Source organism: Rhea pennata, chromosome 10, assembly GCF_028389875.1.
Source record: "Rhea pennata isolate bPtePen1 chromosome 10, bPtePen1.pri, whole genome shotgun sequence".
NCBI classification, from domain to species: Eukaryota; Metazoa; Chordata; class Aves; order Rheiformes; family Rheidae; genus Rhea; species Rhea pennata.
Window position 1 is genome coordinate 20,444,352 of NC_084672.1, and position 19,970 is coordinate 20,464,321.

Consider the following 19,970-nt stretch of genomic DNA (forward strand, 5'->3'; position numbering starts at 1 on the left):
ATTCTGCACTGGTTCTTTTTGTCTTTTCCTATTGAAACGAGCCTTCCCTCGGCTCCCACACCAGGCAGGAAGGAGGCTGGCGGCGCCAGGCCGCGGTGCCTGACAGGGACGCGCGGCCGAGGCAGCGCCGGCGGCCGGCGCGAGCCGCCCCCGCGGCGGCGCCTCCTCCACCGGCAGCGCCGCGAGGCCCCGCCCCCCCCCCCGCCGCTTGCCGGCGCTGACGTCACGCGCGGGAATTCTAGACCGTTCCAGAGCGGTGACGTAGGGCGGCGTCATTCCAGAAGCTTCGGCCGGAGCCGGTATAAAGGCCGCGGCAGAGGCGGGGCGCGGCCCATTTCCGAGCGAGCAGCGCGGCGGGAGCGCGCGGCCGCGCCGGTAAGGGGGGCGCGCGCCGCCGCAGCGGCGGGGGGGGGGGGGGGGGCGGGCGGGCGGCGAGCCGGGGCCCCGCGGCGGCCGGTAACGCGGTGCCGTCCTCCCGCAGGCACCATGGTGAAGGAGACCGGGTACTACGACATCCTGCAGGTGAAGCCCAGCGCCTCCTCGGAGGAGATCAAGCGCGCCTACCGCAAGCTGGCGCTCAAGTACCACCCCGACAAGAACCCCAGCGAGGGCGAGCGGGTAGGCGCCGCGCCGCGCCCGGGCGAGGCGGCGGGCGGCGGCGGGCCCGGCGGCACCCGCTGGCGCCGAGCGGGCCCCGCGCCTCAAGATGGGCGGCTGCTCCCGGAGCGGGCGGGAGCCGGCGCCCGGCTGCGGGCGGGGCGGGGCGCGCCGGGGGGGCGGGAAGAGGCCGGTCTCGTCCGCACCTGGGCCGCGCTCGCCGAGGAAGGAGCTTCTATTTTGTTAGTTCTGCCTTGTGCCCGGGGGGGTGGGATGCGCTTACCGCAGCGCGGTGTGAGCGAGCGAGGATTCAGCTCCTCCGAGCCTGGGCTTGGCACAGGCCTGGTGCCTCAGCCGCGGCAGCAGGGCCCGACGGCCTGGAGGAGAAGTGGATGCGTTAGTTCCTTTTTCCTGAACGCAGCTTCTACTGGCCTCTTCATCGCTTATAGTTACTAATGGGCATTAATTCTTAGGAATGATGCTTGTTAAACAGGCAAAGGTGAAATGATTACCAGTGCCCTGATGGCCCTCATGCTGTATCAGATGCTGTGAAGGTCAATGCTGGAGCCAGCTGCTGGTGCTGCTGTGCATGGTGGGGATGTGCTGCGTGGAGCTGTGCTCCTGAACAGGATGAAGCTTTTTAGGGAAATGGGTAATGCGGATGTACAGAGCAACAGTCCAGAGAAAACCGTTGGGCAGTTTGTGGGCGAATTGTTCACAGTGAAAAAAAACCTTGCACGTGATTAGAAGAGCCATTTGCCTCCACACCTTGCCCAGTCGAATAAAGGAGCACCATAATTGGAGAGCTAGAGAAAATGAATCAAAAGTTGAATGATGGGCTCCTTTATCTAGTAACTTCTCTGAAAATTCTTTAATGTAGGAGCAGAAACATAGCGTTTGTTTCTCGTAGACTAATTTACAAGATTCAAGCTTGTTAAATAGTAACATAGTATAAAGTAACCTTTGCAGCTTTCATTTTTGGCTTAATTGCCAGTTTTCCCAGTCATGACCAATTCGCATTCAAAAATGGAATTACTAATTTTAGTAATAGGAGAAAATCCCTAATAGCTATTAAAAGAAATGTAAACTTTTGGATAAAGCTGATATTTCAATTGTATTTTAATATTTCCATTTGTGATAATAGTCAACACTAGTATCTGGTCACTTAAGGTTAAATCTTCTTCTAGTTCTAGCTGGATATAGCAGCTGAGCTGCTATGAAGGATCCTGTGTAGCCCTAGAATGACTAGTTCTACTGTGGCCAGTCAGCATCTGGGGACCCCCAAGACTTCAGGAGTAGTACTGTATCCCTTCCTGAAGGGACTTGTTAGAGCTGTGTAATGGCTGCAACTAACACAATGATCAAAGAGCTATAGCTTGCATATGCTTGTAAGTTAGACATGAGTCTGAGCTTGGTTCACTTACAATGTGTGGGTAGGGGGAGGGAGAAAAGGGGTGATCCTTCTGGACAAAAGTATATTTATTAGTCTATTACGTATTTGTTTAGGGAGTTTCCTTTTGGAAAAAGAGAAGGACAAATGCTACAAGAAAATCTTGTAGCAGTTTAATCTGAAGATTCAGTTGCATATGAGAGGGTTATTTTTCCTCTTGGTCATAGTTGTTCAGAGCTTCTTTTTTCTTTTTAGTTTAAACTCATATCCCAGGCATATGAAGTTCTGTCGGACCCAAAGAAAAGGGACCTCTATGACCAGGGTGGGGAGCAGGCTATTAAAGAAGGAGGCCTGAGTGGCGGCAGCTTCTCTTCACCCATGGACATCTTTGACATGTTCTTTGGTGGTGGAGGCCGAATGAATAGAGAGAGAAGAGGTACACAGTTCTAAACAAGTTCTAGAAACTCTAACCATGCACTTAAGCATAAAACACATGTGCTATGGTACTGCTGTTCTGCTAAGTGCACATAGTGTGGATATTACTAGTTGCAACAATAGATCAAGTAAGCTATTATTTTTAGTTGTTATAGTAATAAGATTCTAATAAAATAACATTACGTAGTCATAGCAATCTTTATGAATAGCTCTTCTGTTTGTTTTTTTGTTAAAATCAGTATGGGTAATCTGGAAGGGAGGGGGAAGGCTATTGGTCAAGAGATAGGTAGAGCTGTTGAACTAGACATGTTTAAGTTTCTTTCCAGATCTGTGCCTCACTTGCTCGTATGCTTTGGGCAACTTGCTTCAAAGGACACCATCAACTTGAGTAATGTCACATCTCATGAAGATATTTGGGAGTAATTACCATGTAAAAATGTGAAAGTACAAAGTGCTGCCAAAAGCACAATGATTTCTTTATCAATCTTCCATCTTTATTAAAAGAGAAAGTGGTAAATTGCTGTGAAATCCTTCAAAGTCATGCTATAAATTGGCATGGAAATATATAGGTAGGTGTAATAGCAACTTCTAAATTGACTAGAACTGAAGCTGGTAGTGTCCTTGCAATTTGCTATTTCAGTTAAGCTTATAAAATGTGGGCCAGAAGGATGGCTCAGGTGGCTTTAATGATGCTTTGCTTAATTACAGCTAAACTTTATGTTCGGACATTAGTGGGTGCAGCTCTATGGAAGGTGATGGAACTGCACATGCTTTTAAGGGGCTGAGCTCTTCTCAAAGTTTGGAATGACCTTTACATTTCTTCAGTGAGACTGTGCATGTATGAACAAGTGTAGTAACTTTCAAATAAACATTAGTCCTCATGATAGCTGAACCAGAATTAATTTCTTTTTTTTTCCTCTTTAAGGCAAGAATGTTGTGCACCAGTTAGGTGTGTCTCTTGAAGACTTATATAATGGTATCACAAGGAAGCTGGCACTGCAAAAGAATGTAATTTGTTCAAAATGTGAAGGTAAAATAACTAGTGGTCTCAAATACTCTTCACCCCATAAATATACATCTAGGTATGGAGTAGCGAGAGGAGACTGGCTTTCTGAATGTCTGTCGGAGTATCTTCTTATCCTTTGGGCTGCTTTTTGCCAATACTTACCTGAAAATAAGGTATTTCTTCTTAACGTCATAATGCAAAGCTATTTTAATAACAGACTTGAACTTCCTGGGAGGATTGATAATTAAGGGCACCTTAATTAAGAGTGTCTTAATTTGAAGGTTTAACAACAGCTGTTTTGTTAAAGCCTTCTATTTGATTTGCTGTGGGAAGAAGTCTTGCTTTGCATTATGCAACTTATTTTACAACTATTAAATTTTTAGTGAGCACATTCTTTTCAAAGTGTTAATGGTAACATACAGCTTTTGAAAAAGTCAAGTCAGGAGGTTGGTAGTTCCTTGAAAACCGAGATGGACTGGGTAGGGGTAGGAGAAGCAAATAGTGCATAAGCTTAAAAACTAAAGTTATTTTTCACCTGTAGAAACTCTCTAAATTGTAGGGCCTGTTTTGTGGTAGCGACTGAATTCCAGTTGCATTGGAAATGTACAACAATTTCTGTAAAAGCCACCCCAGAGCTTCTCTTGAAGCTCAGAACTGTGGCTTTTTGAGGAGTTCTGGCCTGATTATTGCTGAACAAATGCTTCTGCTTTGTTCTCCCCCACCCCTGGGACTTGAGATCAGATTTAACTTTTCTTTTGTTTGTTGAAGGTTATGGTGGAAAGAAAGGGGCTGTAGAAAAGTGCCCTGTGTGTAAAGGAAGAGGAATGCAAGTTATAGTTCAGCAGATTGGACCTGGTATGGTGCAGCAAATACAAACTGTGTGTCCAGAATGCAAAGGCCAAGGTGAAAGAATAAATCCAAAGGACAGGTGTGACACCTGCAATGGCTGTAAGGTTGTGAGAGAGAAAAAGATTATAGAAGTGCATGTTGAAAAAGGTAAGAGCTGTATGCTTGCTCTGTGTCTATATTAGTAGTCTAATAGTTCTACAGAAAATAAGATTTCTTTTTCTTTTCAGGTATGAAAGATGGTCAGAAGATAGTATTTCATGGAGAAGGTGATCAGGAGCCTGATTTGGAGCCTGGTGATGTTATAATTGTACTTGATCAGAAGGATCACAGTGTCTTTCAGAGGCGAGGGCATGACTTAATTACAAAAATGAGAATTCAACTTTCAGAGGCTTTATGTGGCTTCAAAAAGACCATTGAAACTCTTGATAACAGAGTCCTTGTAGTGACATCTAGACCAGGTAGGTCTTCTGAGTTCTGATGCTCTGCAGATTGTTTACCTGTTGTTACATTGTGCCTGGACACTTTCCTTTAACCTGTTAATGCAGCAAATTCAAACTGTGCTTAAAGTCAGTTAATTCAGTTGGCTTTGTCATTCTTGTCACTCCTGAAACATTTTACATGCAGAGTTACAGCTTAAGCTGGCAAACGTGCAGCTAAAGCATGTGAGCTTTACGTACATAAAGCATCATGTAGATCTTAATAAACCTACCTCAGTTGGTGGAGTGATGACAGAAGCTTAAGCTGTACTAGATCATTAATTAGCATAGCCTTCAGGCTGAAAAGAAACTAGTTTTACAGTAGAGCAAACTTAAATCATAAGTGGGATGATTTAGATGCTGTAGGAACACTGCCTTTAAATCTTCATGGTTATAAAACATTTGTCACTTAAAATTACTTAAAGTTCTTATCTGTGTCTAGGTGAAGTGATAAAACATGGTGACTTGAAGTGCATCCACAATGAAGGGATGCCTATCTACAAGTCTCCACTGGACAAAGGCAGTCTAATCATACAGTTTTTGGTAAGTTGATTTTTTGCCCTTCCGTAGCAAAGGGAATCTCCTATCATAAAGAGTACCTATTCATTTTGGAAAAAAATCATTGTAGGTCCAGTTCCCAGAACATTTTTGGCTTCCAAGGGAGAAACTCTGTCTGTTGGAGGCTCTTCTTCCTCCACGAGAAGATGTAATGATAACAGATGACATGGACCAAGTAGACCTGGAAGACTTTGATCCAAGTGAGCAAACCTATCGTAACAGTGGGGGAGAAGCATATGAAGAAGACGACGAGGGTCCGAGAACAGGAGTGCAGTGTCAAACATCTTAAAGCAAGGTGGAATGTATGTCATCTAAAATGTAAATTTTCACAATGAAAACTGCATGGCTGTAATAGCCAGTGCTTGTGGGTTTTGTGTTCAGCAAATTGAGTTGCTGCGCTGTCAGTATCACTTTTTTTGTAACTAATTTATATTGTGTTCTTGTAGTCTATATATATAAAAGCAAATGTTACACAGTTGAGAATCAACTCAGTTGGATCTCATCTTCCTTTGCTGTAAAGGTTCTCAATTTATTTCACCTATGCTATTTATATAAGACTTGCAATATTCATAAAGGCTAAGTGGAGTGTCTTATGTAAATATTTTCATACTGGAAAATTAATTTCATAGAATAAAAGAGGGCAGAAATGACTTAAAATAAACTGCATTCTTCACATTTTATCATGCTTCCTTATTGTCCCTAGAACGACATTGAGCTAGCAGAAATTGTCTAGTTCCTCTAAGTTTAGACTTCTTGTCTTCCACATTCAATGTTAAAAGCGTATCTTCACTATTTTGTTCTCCAAAAAAAGAACTTTGTCATGCTCCATTATTTGCTTAGTTACACCCTTCATCTTCCCCTCTTCCATTGTACTAGAGTAGCATTCCTTCAGTTAATAGTTCAGTTCTTTACATGCACAACTTAAATATCTTACTTACACTACAGTACTTGCCTACTCTTAAATTACATACATAGTTTCTGAAAGGCTCAAATTTTACTTGAGGTATTACTCTGTATTTGTCCTTTTGTTAAAAACTTTTCTCCCTCTTGGAAGTTTTGTATTCGGGCCTTAATTATAATAGTATAACAGACTGTGCAGCTGTACTACAGGACATGCTGTACCACACTGTATTAGAATAACTGTACTAGAGTCTTTCCTTTTATGTCTCCTATACTAAGGCATAGTTGAAAACAGCTTCCCCCTGCCTCTTGCAAGGGAAGCCAGCTAGTCACCTTCAGACTTTAAAAAAGCATGATTAATGAGCAATGTTACCATACAATTGCTAGAACAGGTGTTCAACTTAAATGACCTATTCCTGCCATCAGGATGAGTGAGTGCTATCACTTCCAGTGCATACAGATGGTCTCACTCACTCTTCCTAAACTAATCTTCTGTTAGACTTGCTCAACAATTTCCAACTCAAGTCTATTTATATAAGTCAGGGGAGAAATAGTAGTGGTAGACTTAACTGAGCAGTTACTTTACCCATGAGTACATACTTCCAAAAATAACACTTTTCCAAAGCTTAAACAGAAGTTCCTTGCATCCATAATTTTATTTAGAAAAAGCTTTATCTCATGCCAAACAAAACCAAGACTATGTATAAACATAACTGATTTTCAGTTCAGAATTCAGATCAGCATTACTTAGATGCTTTTATCATATTAAAAAATAACATTTATAAACAGTAACATAAAAATGACTGCCACAAACTTTAACCAAAAGGTCTGAAGCTGTTTAAACTGGACAGTCATAAATATGGATTTCTTGGTCATCTCCAACAGATACAATCTTGGAACCACTTCCATTGTATTTCACTCCCCAAACCTGCAAATAGAATAGGCAAAAGGTTATGAAGGAGAGATACTGAGAAGAAAAAGCAGTATGTTTTTATAGCATGTAAATCTTACTAACAGCAACAGGCAGAAGAGAGGGGATTACTTTAAATTACACTATTACAATTGGCTCCAGATTAAAGGCTCCTGCTTAAACAGCAGATGAGATTGAGGAACTGCAGTAGAACACTGCCATCTAGATACCAGATAAGTTTGTGCATTCCACTTCAATAGCATATCCTTAGATTACATCATCTGAAGTGAACTTGCCCAGGATGCCATATATCAACCATTTTCACTCTTACCCACCCTGTCTTTTCCTCCAGTCCATTAAAATATATGTATATAGAACAAGACTGTTTAACACACAAAATTCAGAAAGCAATTAACATGTCTGCATTACATTTATATTATTGGTAATTTCCTCTTTCCTCAAAGGTTACTACCATTCAGCAAAAATAAAATAGGGCAGTGCAGATATTTAAAGAATAAAACTTAACAGGTTTGGACCTGTAGAAATGGACTACTTGGAGGAAATCAACATGCACTCTAGGAATATTAATTCAATATTAAGTGCCTATTAATTACTAACAATTTCTAGGATGTTAATGTAGCAAGCTGAAATCCAACCCCAAAGCTATAGCACAAATTTTAAGCACAAATGTGCATAATTGAACAAGTTTTCACACTAAGTGATAACAGTTTTAAGTTGCTGGTATACCTGATCTTGATGGTCAAAGAAAGTGTGAACACAGGTCCTTGTTCCAGCATCCCAAACTTTTACACTTTTATCAGATGAACTGAAAAAAAAAATATTGATCAATATCTAAATTAATAGATAAAATACAGTTCAGAGGTTAAAGATCCCACACAGCATACAGGAGACCTTCTTTCACTTACCAAATACAGGGATAAAGCAGCAAAGGAGTGCATCTCTAACTAGGTTCTAGTTACACTTGCAATACATTTACTATTTCAGTATCTGCAACATGAAAATAAATGAGGGACTCCAGTTCTAGCCAAAAAAAATCTCTGATGTGAGTCCTCCTGTTACATATAGTAGGTCCCCCAACTGCCTGTGCTATTTTAGGAGTTAACAGTAAAGTTTTTCTAGATTCACATATACTAATATATTAGTTTGTATTTGTTAAATTAACAGCACTTTTTCAGATTCTTAAGAATCAAGATTACCCTTCCCGTAGGTTAAGATGTCCTTCACTTGTAGGAACTACACTGCAGTGGGATGACTTACACTATAAAACACTATTCACTTAAAATTGTATCACAGATTGGCTTTTGTCTGTTAGCCTAGTGCAATATATGCTATTCTGTTACAGATCCCATCACAATTTATACACATTTACTTACCCATCTCCCATTATAAAGAAGAAATTAGATTTCTTTTTTAAGTTTGTGTAAACAAAGAAGTTAAAATCCTCAGTACCTGGAAACAAAATGGGTATCATCAGGACAAAATGCTACATTTAACACCCAAGATCCATGACCACTTAATGTGCCAGCCAAGTTTGCATGTTGTCTGTGGGGGGGAAGAAAAAGTTTGTTATAAAACAGAGTTTTAATGTTAACATTTTGTTTGTGAATGCCAGGGAAAAAAATAACAGAAATAAACAGTAGTCAAGAATGATTGGAAGGTCACAGAAGGTGACTTCTGGACGTTTGTTCATCCAAGCTGATTGGTGTTTTTGCAGTAGATTCTATCTTTCTACTTCAAATAGTTTAAAAGAGATGACTAAAGAGATGCACAAAGCAGTTTAACCTGAAGACTTTCAAGAAGAAGGGACAGTAGTGCAGATTTGAGAGAGGGAGAAGATCACTGAAGCAGTGCCTTTTCCCCCTCTTGGTCCTCTGCGTTTCGGCACAGTGCAAGAGAAACAGGTTGTGAACAAAAACATTTCTCAAGTATGTAACTGATGTTTAAGATGGGTAAACAGAAACACTCAGGGCAAGTACACAAAATAATTTTCCTGTTGCCTACAGAGCCAGTTATGAGGAAAGTCATCAGTTTTCAAGTTAAGGCTGTTAAGACACATATGCATGTTAAAAAGATCTATAGGATTTCATGTTTTATCATTTAAACTAAGATGATTTATTAGATAGAACTATGAAAGCTGAAGGAAGTTACAGGGAGCAGTTTTGATAGGTTTGTTACAATAACAGCCTCTCTGAATAGTTAGTTTCCCTGTCAATGTGTCTTGCAAAATGACAACTTACACATCGTAGATTTTGATATAGCCGTCATCTGAAGCAGTTACTAGTAACTGAGAATCTGGAGAAAACGTCAGTGAACGAATAGGCATCGCATGACCTGAAAATCAAAAGTATATAGGGCTCAGAACAGCCATTTCTATTACTAATGACAGTGCTAAAGAGTTGCATCAAGATTACAATCCCTGTTGAAAGAAAGCAATCTTATAGCTAAAAGAGTCTTTTTCTCTGTGCCCCTACAGGCTTCTTCACACAATGTACAACCCAAACTTACAGTAACCTTGGACTTCTGATGCTAAGGCATGTTGACTGCAGCACAAGAGTATCCTGTTTTTTCAACTGTGTGTCCCAATTAGAACTCATGTAGGGAAATACATGACAATTTTCTGGCATCGTAGTGCTTTCTAATATGATAATCGTATTTTCTAGTATGATTTCATTTTAAGTTGCAGGGGTCTTTTAATTACATTACAGGACTGGAGAGAAACTGCATAAACATTAAAAGCATGCTTATCTGTTAGAAAAAGGCAAGTCTTTTACAACATAAGACGTTAGTTCTCTTCTAGTAACAGAAGTAAGTTCCTAAAAATCTGATACCACAATGAAAAAAAAAAGAAAAAAAAAAGATGCGGCAGCACACATGTTTCTATCCATTAGACAAAATTCAATTATTTACTTAGCATGCTCTAACAGCAGCATTATTTTGTCTAATGGATAGAAACATCAACTCATTTATGCCCTGGCTGTTACATCTTATTCTGACTTAGGTTATACACTTTAATTTTGTTCTGAAATGAAGTCAGAACTTGATTATTGCAAATATGCAAACCGTTACCTTCTAGCGTGTGCAGAAGTTTTCCAGTTGCAATATCAAAAATATTGATAATGCCATCTATTGCTCCACTGGCTAAATATTTTCCATCTGGACTCTGTAATAAAACACACCAAATACAAATTTAGCAACTGTTTGAATTTATGATTTATGGTAGGTACCACCCCACACACAGACACACACACACTTTCTTGGCAAATCTTCACAAATGTGATCTATGTAAGATACTTGGGCTCCAAAAATCCTGTAGACTTAAGTTGGCTTATTCACAATATGTAAATAGGCAAGGTGAAAGTATATTTCCCATATATTCACTGGGGAATGCCATGCAGTCTGAACCTGCAACTGTCAAAGCATGTAGAGACAGACTGATGAATGGGAAGAAAAAAAAATGATTTACAGTATATTGCAACAACAGCAATTCCATGTAAGAGACCATCAGTTGCGCTCCTTACATATGCAATGCTAAGGATGAACTTTCCTCTTGTGTCCAGAGAATATTCTTTTTTTCCAGTTTCAACACCAAAAATATTCACTTTTCCCACATGACTTCCTGTTGCAAGGTACTGGGAATCAGGTGAAAAAGCGAGAGACCAAGCATCAACTATATTAAAAAGAAAAATTCAATTAGTTGAGTATTTTTTCTAGCCCTCAGCCAATAATGGTAGTTCTGTATGTATCTGTTTATGCATGTAAGGCAACATTAACAGCTAGTAAAGCACAAAAGATGCAGGAGGAACATGCAGATACAGGGCTGCAACATGGATCAACATGCCCTGCAATTTTATTACCAAAAAAAAAATAGTAGTGTAACGGATTTATCTAGCACTACGTAATTTACAGATTTTTCCTATATGCTTAGTATTAGTTACCTAGAAGACTGAAAAACTGTTCTTAAAGTTTAGGATTGTCAGTGGACCAATGAAGTATTCCGAGTAAGATTTTAGGCGCTGAATTCCAGCTTGGAGGATGCAATGCTGATCACTTCAGTTTCACTTTATTTTGACTTGCTCCCTCATGCTTGCATGTACTACATAAATGAGCATTGCAAACATGGTTCTAGATCAGCACAGATACAGTCAGAAAGAATTAGCAAACTCAGACTTTCTTTGTAAATCTATCCAAGTATGTGTTTGAGACATTTTTTAAAATATCATTATATCAATACATCTGTAACAGCAAGCTGGTTTCAGTTCTGCTTTATATATCTAGGAAAATGTAAATATAAGTGTATCAAAGAATGTGCAAATAGTGCAAACAAACAGATGTAAAAGTGGCTGATACTACTTTAACTTTAGTGGATAAAATTACCAACATTAATATTACAAACTCGAGATAAGGATTACAATATTAAAAAAAGTCCTAGTCATCTCATACACTTACCCTCAATAGTAAATACAATACAGGATATAATTGGGGTGTATTTGTTACATAGAGACAGCTTAACACAGGTATCTTACCAGGACCAGCATCTATTGACTTGATCTGTTTGCCAGTTTCTAAATCCCAAAGGCGAATATGGGCATCTAGGGAGCTGGATGCTGCAATGGAACCTGTATGGCTGATATCCACAGATACCACACCCAGCTGGTGACCCTCTAAAGTCCATTGCAGGTCCAATTTTTCATCATTCCTTTTGATGAAGGGAAATAAAAGCCTAGTTAGAAATAGCTGGGGGTTCTTCACCTACCTCCAAACTCAGACAAAACAAGCAGGGTAACCTGCAATTCTCCATTTTGCTCAGCAAGAGAAGAATTTAAGTAGCCAAGAAAAGTGAAGATAGCTATGCACAAATTGCTCTGTGCACTTCAGAAAATTAAACAACAAATCAATTGTTTATTATATTTCCACAAATCATGTGGTTCATTTTAAGTCTGTGAGCAGTCCCAATGAATCTCCATTACAAAGCAGTAATGGATACTTGCATAACAAACTTAATTTGCCAGCAAAGCACAAAATACAACTAACGTTTTTATGGCATCACAACATAGCTACCCATGTACTTAAAGTGAACTACATGTTTAATATTTCTTCCACGAAGAGAGAGAACAATTTCTTTGCAACAGTGCACTTTAGTGTTACTTGTATGAGGATCTCTAGTAAAAAAAAAAAAAAAAAAAGGGTCACATTTGCTGTTTACACTATTTTCACTATTCCTTTTAAAGTACACATGACCTCAACATATTAACAGTCTTATAAGAACTTGCATATCTAATTCTTTGACTTAGAAACACATCAAGTTGTGCCATTCTATGGCCAAAAGACATGTAAGATTTCTTATGTATTTTCAAAACAGATTGTGTTCCTCGAAAATTAAAGCACATCAGAGTGGCCACTCCAACAGAAAGCATGTGTTAGTGGAAACAAGCTTGCTCAAGAGTGCAGCTGTGTGCCACGCTGCCCTTTTCCCAGTACATAACTGCTGATATCCTTGTGGACTGTGGAAAATCAAGACTGCTGTATCTCCAATATTGACTATTTCCAAGGGTTAAAACTGGTTTATCTGTTTGATACTGAACACTGCACTTACCACTTCCAGACTTTCACTAGGTCATCCAAAGAACCAGAGATCACCGTTTCAGAACCATCTTTTTTATTCTTTCCCCAGGCAACTGACCAGATGGCATCATCGTGAGCTAAAAGAGAGCGTAAACATCAAAGTTAAAACTTAGGTAGTTTCTTTTGATGAGAGATAATAACCAGTTTTTACTTCTTGCTACAGGTAGAAGGTATATGTAATATTCACAGCAGATAGAACAATGATACCTCGACATGACAGAGCTGTAGGCCTAAAGCAAAGACATACAGAGTCTGTGACTAGAATTGCTAAGCACATACAGTAGCAATATTCTGCAAATGGAAACCTCCAAATGAGCATAGAAATCCCAAGAAACACCATTCTAATGCAGAAACCTTTTTTATTATCAGTCTGATACAAGAATCTGTATTTTAACCTAATTAACAAAGTAACAACTAACCAACTGTACTGCATCTCCACTGTCTAGTTTACAACTAAGCCAGGCTATGGCAGGCCCCAACTCATTTCCGTCTTGTAATCTTAAACATTTTCTGATCATTTTATTTCCTCATACCGTAAATAAAGCAAACTTCAATATAGGCTAACTTGCAGCTATTACTCATATTGATTAATCTCTTACCCATACTATTATCTTATTCTCTCTCTTACAGCTGCTCTACACTACTATTTCATATGCTGTCTTGTTAAGTAGCTGCAAGTGTCTATAAGCAGTTCAGTGGCCATTAGGCAAATGAAGTACAATGAAGTAGCTGATGAGGACACCAGAATCATCCTGCATGATAGACTTAAATACTTTTAAAGCTCATGTTTTTATGGTATTTAATCCCAACAGGAAGCTCTATCACATCTTGAAGTTCTTCATTAAAAAGCACCACCCTTGTCCCCAGAAAAAGAGAAGATTAAGAGCACAAAATTCAAATTATATTAGGAAGTTAGCCATTTGTGCATTTTTACCATCTTAACATTGCTAGCACAAACACCTGCACTGCAACTATAGTTATATCCTTTAAGGATGAAAGCTTTAGAGTATCAGCACTGGACTTACCAGTCAGAAAAGCATGCAGCTTTTGCACTTAAGTCCAGAACATGTGTAACAGCAAGAATACATTACCCTAGTCACAATACCTAGACTGAACCTGACTTTTCCCCAAGGAAAAAAAAAAACCAATTTAGATATATGTGAGAATCTAATCTCCAAAAAGGTCACTTGGTTTTGGTAATGGTAAAATTGCAAATTACAGTATTGGCAATAAACCCCTTGCTCTTTGGGCCTACGGGTGCTCTGGGAGCCTTGTCACCCATTTCATTGTTTCAAAACATGTGAAGTGAGAACCTCTTCCCCAAGGTTATTATTGAAAAACAGTATAAGTATTCTTAAGTTATTCACACTTAACAGAAACGTAACCCGGGAGGTGTCATAAATATACCCCACTGTCATTTTACATCAGCCAAGGAAGCCAGGATTATTTACAACATGTGTCTTCTCACCTTGTTCTTGCTTGAAGAGAATACCGTACTGGAAAGAAAAAATAATTAGTATTATGCACGAGCAGCCTAAAACTCATCGCACTGGTGTTTGGCTTAACCAACATCGCGACATTTTTATCTACCTGTGTGGTCATGTTGCCACGGAATCAGCCCGAACGGGAACGCCCTGGAAGGAGAACACTCAGCAGGCTCAGAAAGAAGGCCTGAAGGAAAAACCCAGCCGCGCTCGCACCGCGAGAGCTGCCCGCCGCGCCGCGCCGCGCCGCGCTGTGCCGCCCGCCGCGCCCCCGGCCCGCCGCCGCCCCTCACCCTCCCCGCGCCGGCGGCCCACCCGTCCCGGCCGCGACGCTCTCCTCTCCGCCGTCGCGCCGTGATGACGGCTCCTACCACCGAGAGCACGGCAAGAGCGCCTCACTCCCCCGCCCGTCTCTCCGCCGCGACCATAGAGAGGGCGCCCGCCGCGCAGCGCTCCCTACCGCCGCCGTGTGGCGAAGGAGGCTCCCTCCGCCCTAACGGTCTTAACGGTCCCATCGGCCGTAACGGTCCTAACGGCCGCGGCGGCAGCATGCGCCCCGCTCCCGCGCGCGCCGCCCCCGCTCCGCCGCCAGCGACGGCGGCTCCTGCGGCGGAGGCAGCCGCGTTAGCGCCCGGGGCTGGCTGCCCCCGCAAGCCCCGCAAGCCCTGGGGCGGCGGCAGGCCCTCACGGCCAGGCTGCCGCGTCCCCGCTGCTCTCCTCAGGGCGCGTCAGGGAGAGCCGGGCTGCCAGCGGCGCCACGTTCAGCTGCTTGTGCCCGGCTGTGTCTGTTCCCAGACCTTCCTCGCAGACGGTGAGCTCCTCGGGGCAAAGGACTAGTCACGGCAGCTGTAGCTGCCCAAAGAGAGTTAGCATCCTTTGGTTATCAAATAATGATAATACCCATTGATGTCGTGATGGCAGAAATAATTTAAACTGCAGAAAAGCTGAAGGACTCAGGAAGGCATTTCTGTCTGCCACCTCAGCGGGTACTGACTGAAAACCGCACCTGGCCTCTTGGCAAAGGTGCAGACAAGGAATGGCGACCAGGCAGGGAAGGTTGAGCGCTGAAGCCACCTCTCACCCTCGGCTCTTGGGTCGCTTTCTCTATCAGCACCTGACTCCCAAGGACCCCGGGAGTTGCAGTGGAAGCTGAGAGTTACTGCCCTTTTCTCCAGCCAGAGCACTGAAGGCTTCTTTAACTTCACTGGAGTGACAGGGAAGTTCCCTACTAATCATCTATTTAAAAAAAAAGGTATGACTTTTTTTTTTCTAGGAAGCTTAGTTTTTCCAAGTTGCATTCACTTCCTCTGCTTGAGTTAGAACTGGAAAAATTTTCAGAATTGAAGCTTGGAAAAACAAATCAGATTTACTAAATTAATTAAATTAAAGATCAGTGGCCTTTCACAGCTTTTAATCAGTCTTTATGTGTACACAAAGATCATTGGAATCAATAGAGTTTGTCTGAGTAAACGAAGTAACAAAATCCCAGGAATTCTGAATGTGTCTTAATGCAATGCTGCAGTAAAGAATGTAAATCTGGGCAAAACTCTTGTGTGTAATTACAGAATCCGTGGTTCTCTGATTATTTAGATTGAGCTTTGAGAGGCTTTTAGGGCATACAGCTTTAATATACTGAATCTCAAAAATGCTCATTTTCTGCCCAGTGATGATAGGTAAGCATTATTACAAAAGTTAGAGAATTGATTGTATTTTTGTTTCTTACCAGAATTCTCCTACAAATAATTCCTCTTAAATCTCTAGTTAAAATATACTACTTTCACCTTTTGCTCAAATTGCCAGGATTCAATTTTGCAATTGTGCACGCAGAATTGTAATAGAATCTTGGAGAGTCACAAGTGCTTCTAATCCTTCCAGAATTTTCACATCATGCAGAGTTTTCCCATACACTGGTATTTGCTTTGCACACAGGACACCTTAGCTCTTCATGGAAAGAAGTTTTTACTGTTCTCCTCAACATGCAGGGTGAGCTTGTGGGTTATTTCCTACATCTTTTATGACAAGTGAAAAGCTTTTGTTAGAATAAAAGCTGGTTAGATGCTGCTTTAGTGCGTCAAAGAGGATGCTCTGGAGCAAAGCATGCCGTGTGTTTGATTTGTAGATAAACTGTCTCCTTGAAATGGTTATTGAGAGCATGTTTCTGTGTGTCTGTCCTTGTTCTGGAGCACTGCATTCTTTGTATCTGTATGGATATTTCAACTCTAATCAGAATAATACTTTATGAATGTGCATGTGTTTCAATGTCGGTTTAAAAAATGATGTTATAAGAGAAAAACCTGATGTATTTGAAAGTATTGCAATCACATTGATATTGTGGTAGCATATAGAAGTGATCTAGGTCAAGACTTTTCTTTGCTGTGACACACAAACATCACAAAAGGCCACCCCCAGCCAAGAGCTCAGTTGCGGAGGGCAAATAGAGAGCAAACAAAATAATAGGATAACTGCTCTTGTACCCAGCCTTTGCAATCACAATTTAGAATCAGCATTCGCAATTCAGCATCTGTTCAGCCTGTCTCAGAAGCAAATGCAAAGCATAAGCAAAAGCCTTGATTTACTAAGGTCTTGAAGACACCCGAGGCTTCCATTAAACAGTATAGCTAAATAATTAGGAGCTTCAGCCCTGCAGTTAAGTGAACATGACAGCATTCAAATGTTGTCAGACATGTCAACTTCTTTCTCTCCTCCATACTAACTAATAATCTGCTAGCTGGATTTGAAGAAAATGACAGCATAATTTGAAATTGTGGTGTATGTAGAAGTGGGTATATGTACAGAGAAGACATGTACACATGATCCTGTGGTCAGCAGGATGGAACAACATGGTCAATTAAGGAAAGAGACTATGACGTGGCTATAACTGCAGAGACTGAGCTGGATTCAGTGGTAGGGCCCTTTCAGGGCTGGTCTATTAATTTCAGGTTTGATTTTCTATCTTCAGGGTCTGTGTACAGTTTCTGTCACAGAAACTGTAGCACATGCAGGTGCTGCAATAACAGGGTTCCTGAATACTGAGCTTGGTGTCAGTGTGTGGATTTATACCACCTGCCATTGTGGGGCAGCAGCATCAAGATAATCACCACCTCTCTGGTAGCAAAGGCTTGGCCTTCACAGTGAGACATTAATCATTGTGAGCCCTTCTCTGGTCAGAGACTCTGAACAGTTGTGTCAGGAAAGATCCTCTGCTGAAGCTACCTGATGCGACTGCCTGATGCATTTCCTAGTGCCCCTAGGAAACTGTTAAGGGACTGTGATCCTGGGAATGAATTGGAATGACGATTGTGCTATTTTCTCATTCATTTCAGGAGTATCCGTCCCCTTCATCGAGTTCCTGGAAGAGAGTTGTAGAGAGAACATGTGTGCTTTCTCTGAAAGTGTTTAAGCATGTATAATGCACATCAGCACTGTATCATATTTGTATCATATTTGTAGTAGAGACAAAAGCAAGCGCCTCGGAAAACCAGAGCCTAATACAGTTCCACTTCTGAAATGAATCCAGTTGCTCGCATACATGCTTGATCTTTCTGCTTCTCTTTGTTCCTATTTGTCGCATTTTTTTTTGTCTCTTTCATTTACAGTTTTGCCCTTTCTTCCTTTTCCATTCAATTTCATAGGCTCTTACACTGAAAGGTTTGCCCTCAATGCTCCCAAGCAGACAAATTTGGATGTAGAATCAAATATAAACTTTTCTGAAGTTCACAGAGGTTCAAATTAAGGCTTTTGTTTTGAAGCAATCTCTTGTCTTATTTTTCACAACATCCACTGTAAAGACTAAAAGCACTGCGTATTTCAGGTGACAGCACAACACCCAGCCATCACAGACTTCATAGGGTATAGAATTAGAACTGTTCTCACATCTTTAGTCCAAGTGCTGTCCGAAACAGGAAAATGATATAATAGAAAAGCTGTTCTTCAAGAATCTGAAACCAGGTCCAAATATTAATGACACATACTTGCCCTGTGAGTTAAGGAAGGATCATCATCCCACTTCACAGATGGATGAAATCTGAAGCTTAAGGAGGAAAGGTGACCAGTTTAGTCAGTGGCAGATCCAGGAATGGAACCCGTTTCTCAGCCTCTTGGGCTATGCTCTAATTCAGTGGGATATTTCATTGGCATTGCTTTAAGCTTACACTTAAATATTGAATTGCTTCTCTAGGCAGGAAGCAAGCATTTCTTTCTATGTATTCACTTAACAGGCAGTGAGAAATTCTTGAGACGGACAGAAATGGAAAAAAAAAATCAAAACTGCCAGAAACTGAGCCTAATGGGAATAAAAATAATACCTAGCACTTGCAAGAATAAAGCTTTTTCTGGCACTCTGCAGGTCCACTCCAAGGTGTCTTTGTGGGGTGCTGGTTAGAGGAAAGGTTGGCTTGGAGAGCCTTTTCCATCAGAATGGATGAAGTGGGCATCAAGACTGGAGTGAAGGAACAGCTTCTTCTCCAAAGAAAAGAAGAAAATAGAACACTTAATTTAACAAATACATCCTAAAAACTAGGCTCCCTCCTCCATGGAAGCAACCTCCACACCCATCCCCACCACAGCCTTCAGAGAAGCCAAAATAGTCAGACATAGTTACAGGCCTTTTAATCTTCTGTTTATGGCGTTTATAGATCAAGAGGAGTCTTTCAGAGCACAATGGCTTTGGAAGGAATCAAAACAAAGCAAAGGACATTGTTCTTCTTTGTGAGAGACTTTCTAACAGTTGGTCTGTGGTTGGCGATGACTGAACCCAGGCATTGTTTTCATCCTGTCTTCTCTTTCTCCTTGAAGAAAGATTTCAGTTCTTCTTTTCTCTCAGTTACTTGCTTCATTTAATCAGAATTATTATTTTTTTATTGTGGATTTTGTTATCTCTTGCAGCTTCTCTTTTTATGTGGGTAGAGGTGGGTCAGAGAGAGTTTCTTAGGCTTTCTTATGAACCTAGAATGCAAGTACGATAAAAAAAATCTGGTGATCATTTGCTGGGATTGGAATAAGGCACTTTAAAATGTCATGCATGTGGTTGGGACTTGCTTTTAGAAGGCACAAAGTTTCGACTCATACATCAAAACTAATAGTAAAACTTTTCTCTCAGTATGATGAATCTTATATCTTTTACCAAAATTTATATACATCTTTTGCTGTTATGTTTCCAGATTTATATGAGAATCGATGACAACCTTGTTTATGACCTTACACACCTAAACTGAAGTCCTGTAATATTTGAGTTGTAGGAAAACAGCGTTGATACTCAGTTAATAGTAAACTGTTTAGTTCTCAACTAAACTCTAGTTTGCTCAGGCAACCAAATAATGATCACATATTCTAAGCAACTATTCTAGGCCTGATTGTGCCCTTTATAGTTTGGTATCCATGTCTGATTCTGTAGTTTCTCACATGTGCATGCTCCAACACGTACGTATTGGTAGGCTTTTCTATGTCAAACATCACCCAAATACTAGTTAATTCATAAGTGTCAGTGAATGCCTGCAGTCAACACAAGTACAAAGTAGGATGCTGTTCTCAAAATGGTAGAGAACAAAGGCACCATGGATCTTGCACTTTTTTTACCGAGAATGTTAGTTCTTTTGCTTGCATATGGGTCATGTGAAGTTATGATAGATAATGGCAAGGAAGACAAGAGAAAACATCCTTTTTTCTGATCTCTGCAGACAAATGTTTGAACGGGACACTGGATTGGGGGACAGGGAGAAGGGAA

At 40.9% G+C, this 19,970-nt stretch overlaps 2 protein-coding genes and 1 long non-coding RNA gene across 9 annotated transcripts in view; 2 read left to right on the forward strand and 1 right to left on the reverse strand.

The window, feature by feature from the left end:
- The first annotated feature begins 271 nt into the window (after positions 1 to 271).
- DNAJA4 (DnaJ heat shock protein family (Hsp40) member A4) lies at positions 272 to 5,989 on the forward strand. Of its 6 annotated transcripts, XM_062583475.1 has the most exons (8): positions 272 to 375; positions 482 to 618; positions 2,243 to 2,423; positions 3,348 to 3,452; positions 4,197 to 4,424; positions 4,505 to 4,735; positions 5,196 to 5,296; positions 5,382 to 5,989. In XM_062583475.1, exons 2-8 carry the CDS (start codon positions 487 to 489, stop codon positions 5,598 to 5,600), a joined length of 1,197 nt encoding a protein of 398 aa, XP_062439459.1. In that variant the 5' UTR covers positions 272 to 375; positions 482 to 486; the 3' UTR covers positions 5,601 to 5,989. The 6 variants fall into 6 exon arrangements, with proteins under 6 accessions (XP_062439459.1, XP_062439462.1, XP_062439464.1 ...); XM_062583478.1 differs by lacking the exons at positions 272 to 375; positions 2,243 to 2,423 and having other exon boundaries at positions 536 to 618; XM_062583476.1 differs by lacking the exons at positions 272 to 375; positions 482 to 618 and having other exon boundaries at positions 2,371 to 2,550.
- Positions 5,990 to 6,848: 859 nt separating this feature from the next.
- On the reverse strand, positions 6,849 to 14,607 carry SKIC8 (SKI8 subunit of superkiller complex). 2 transcript variants are annotated; one of them, XM_062583840.1, is made up of 11 exons: positions 14,564 to 14,607; positions 14,355 to 14,398; positions 14,233 to 14,260; positions 12,736 to 12,841; positions 11,666 to 11,838; positions 10,661 to 10,809; positions 10,209 to 10,302; positions 9,380 to 9,473; positions 8,592 to 8,684; positions 7,869 to 7,947; positions 6,849 to 7,139 (listed from the first exon to the last, which is right to left on the reverse strand). In XM_062583840.1, exons 2-11 carry the CDS (start codon positions 14,364 to 14,366, stop codon positions 7,050 to 7,052), a joined length of 918 nt encoding a protein of 305 aa, XP_062439824.1. In that variant the 5' UTR covers positions 14,367 to 14,398; positions 14,564 to 14,607; the 3' UTR covers positions 6,849 to 7,049. The 2 variants fall into 2 exon arrangements, with proteins under 2 accessions (XP_062439824.1, XP_062439826.1); XM_062583842.1 differs by having other exon boundaries at positions 14,542 to 14,595.
- Positions 14,608 to 15,465: 858 nt separating this feature from the next.
- Positions 15,466 to 19,970, forward strand: part of LOC134144874 (uncharacterized) — a 46,455-nt gene continuing 41,950 nt past the window's right edge. Inside the window, exon 1 of the long non-coding RNA XR_009959501.1 lies at positions 15,466 to 15,500. This is a non-coding gene — a long non-coding RNA (uncharacterized LOC134144874). The remainder of the gene's footprint in view (positions 15,501 to 19,970) is intronic.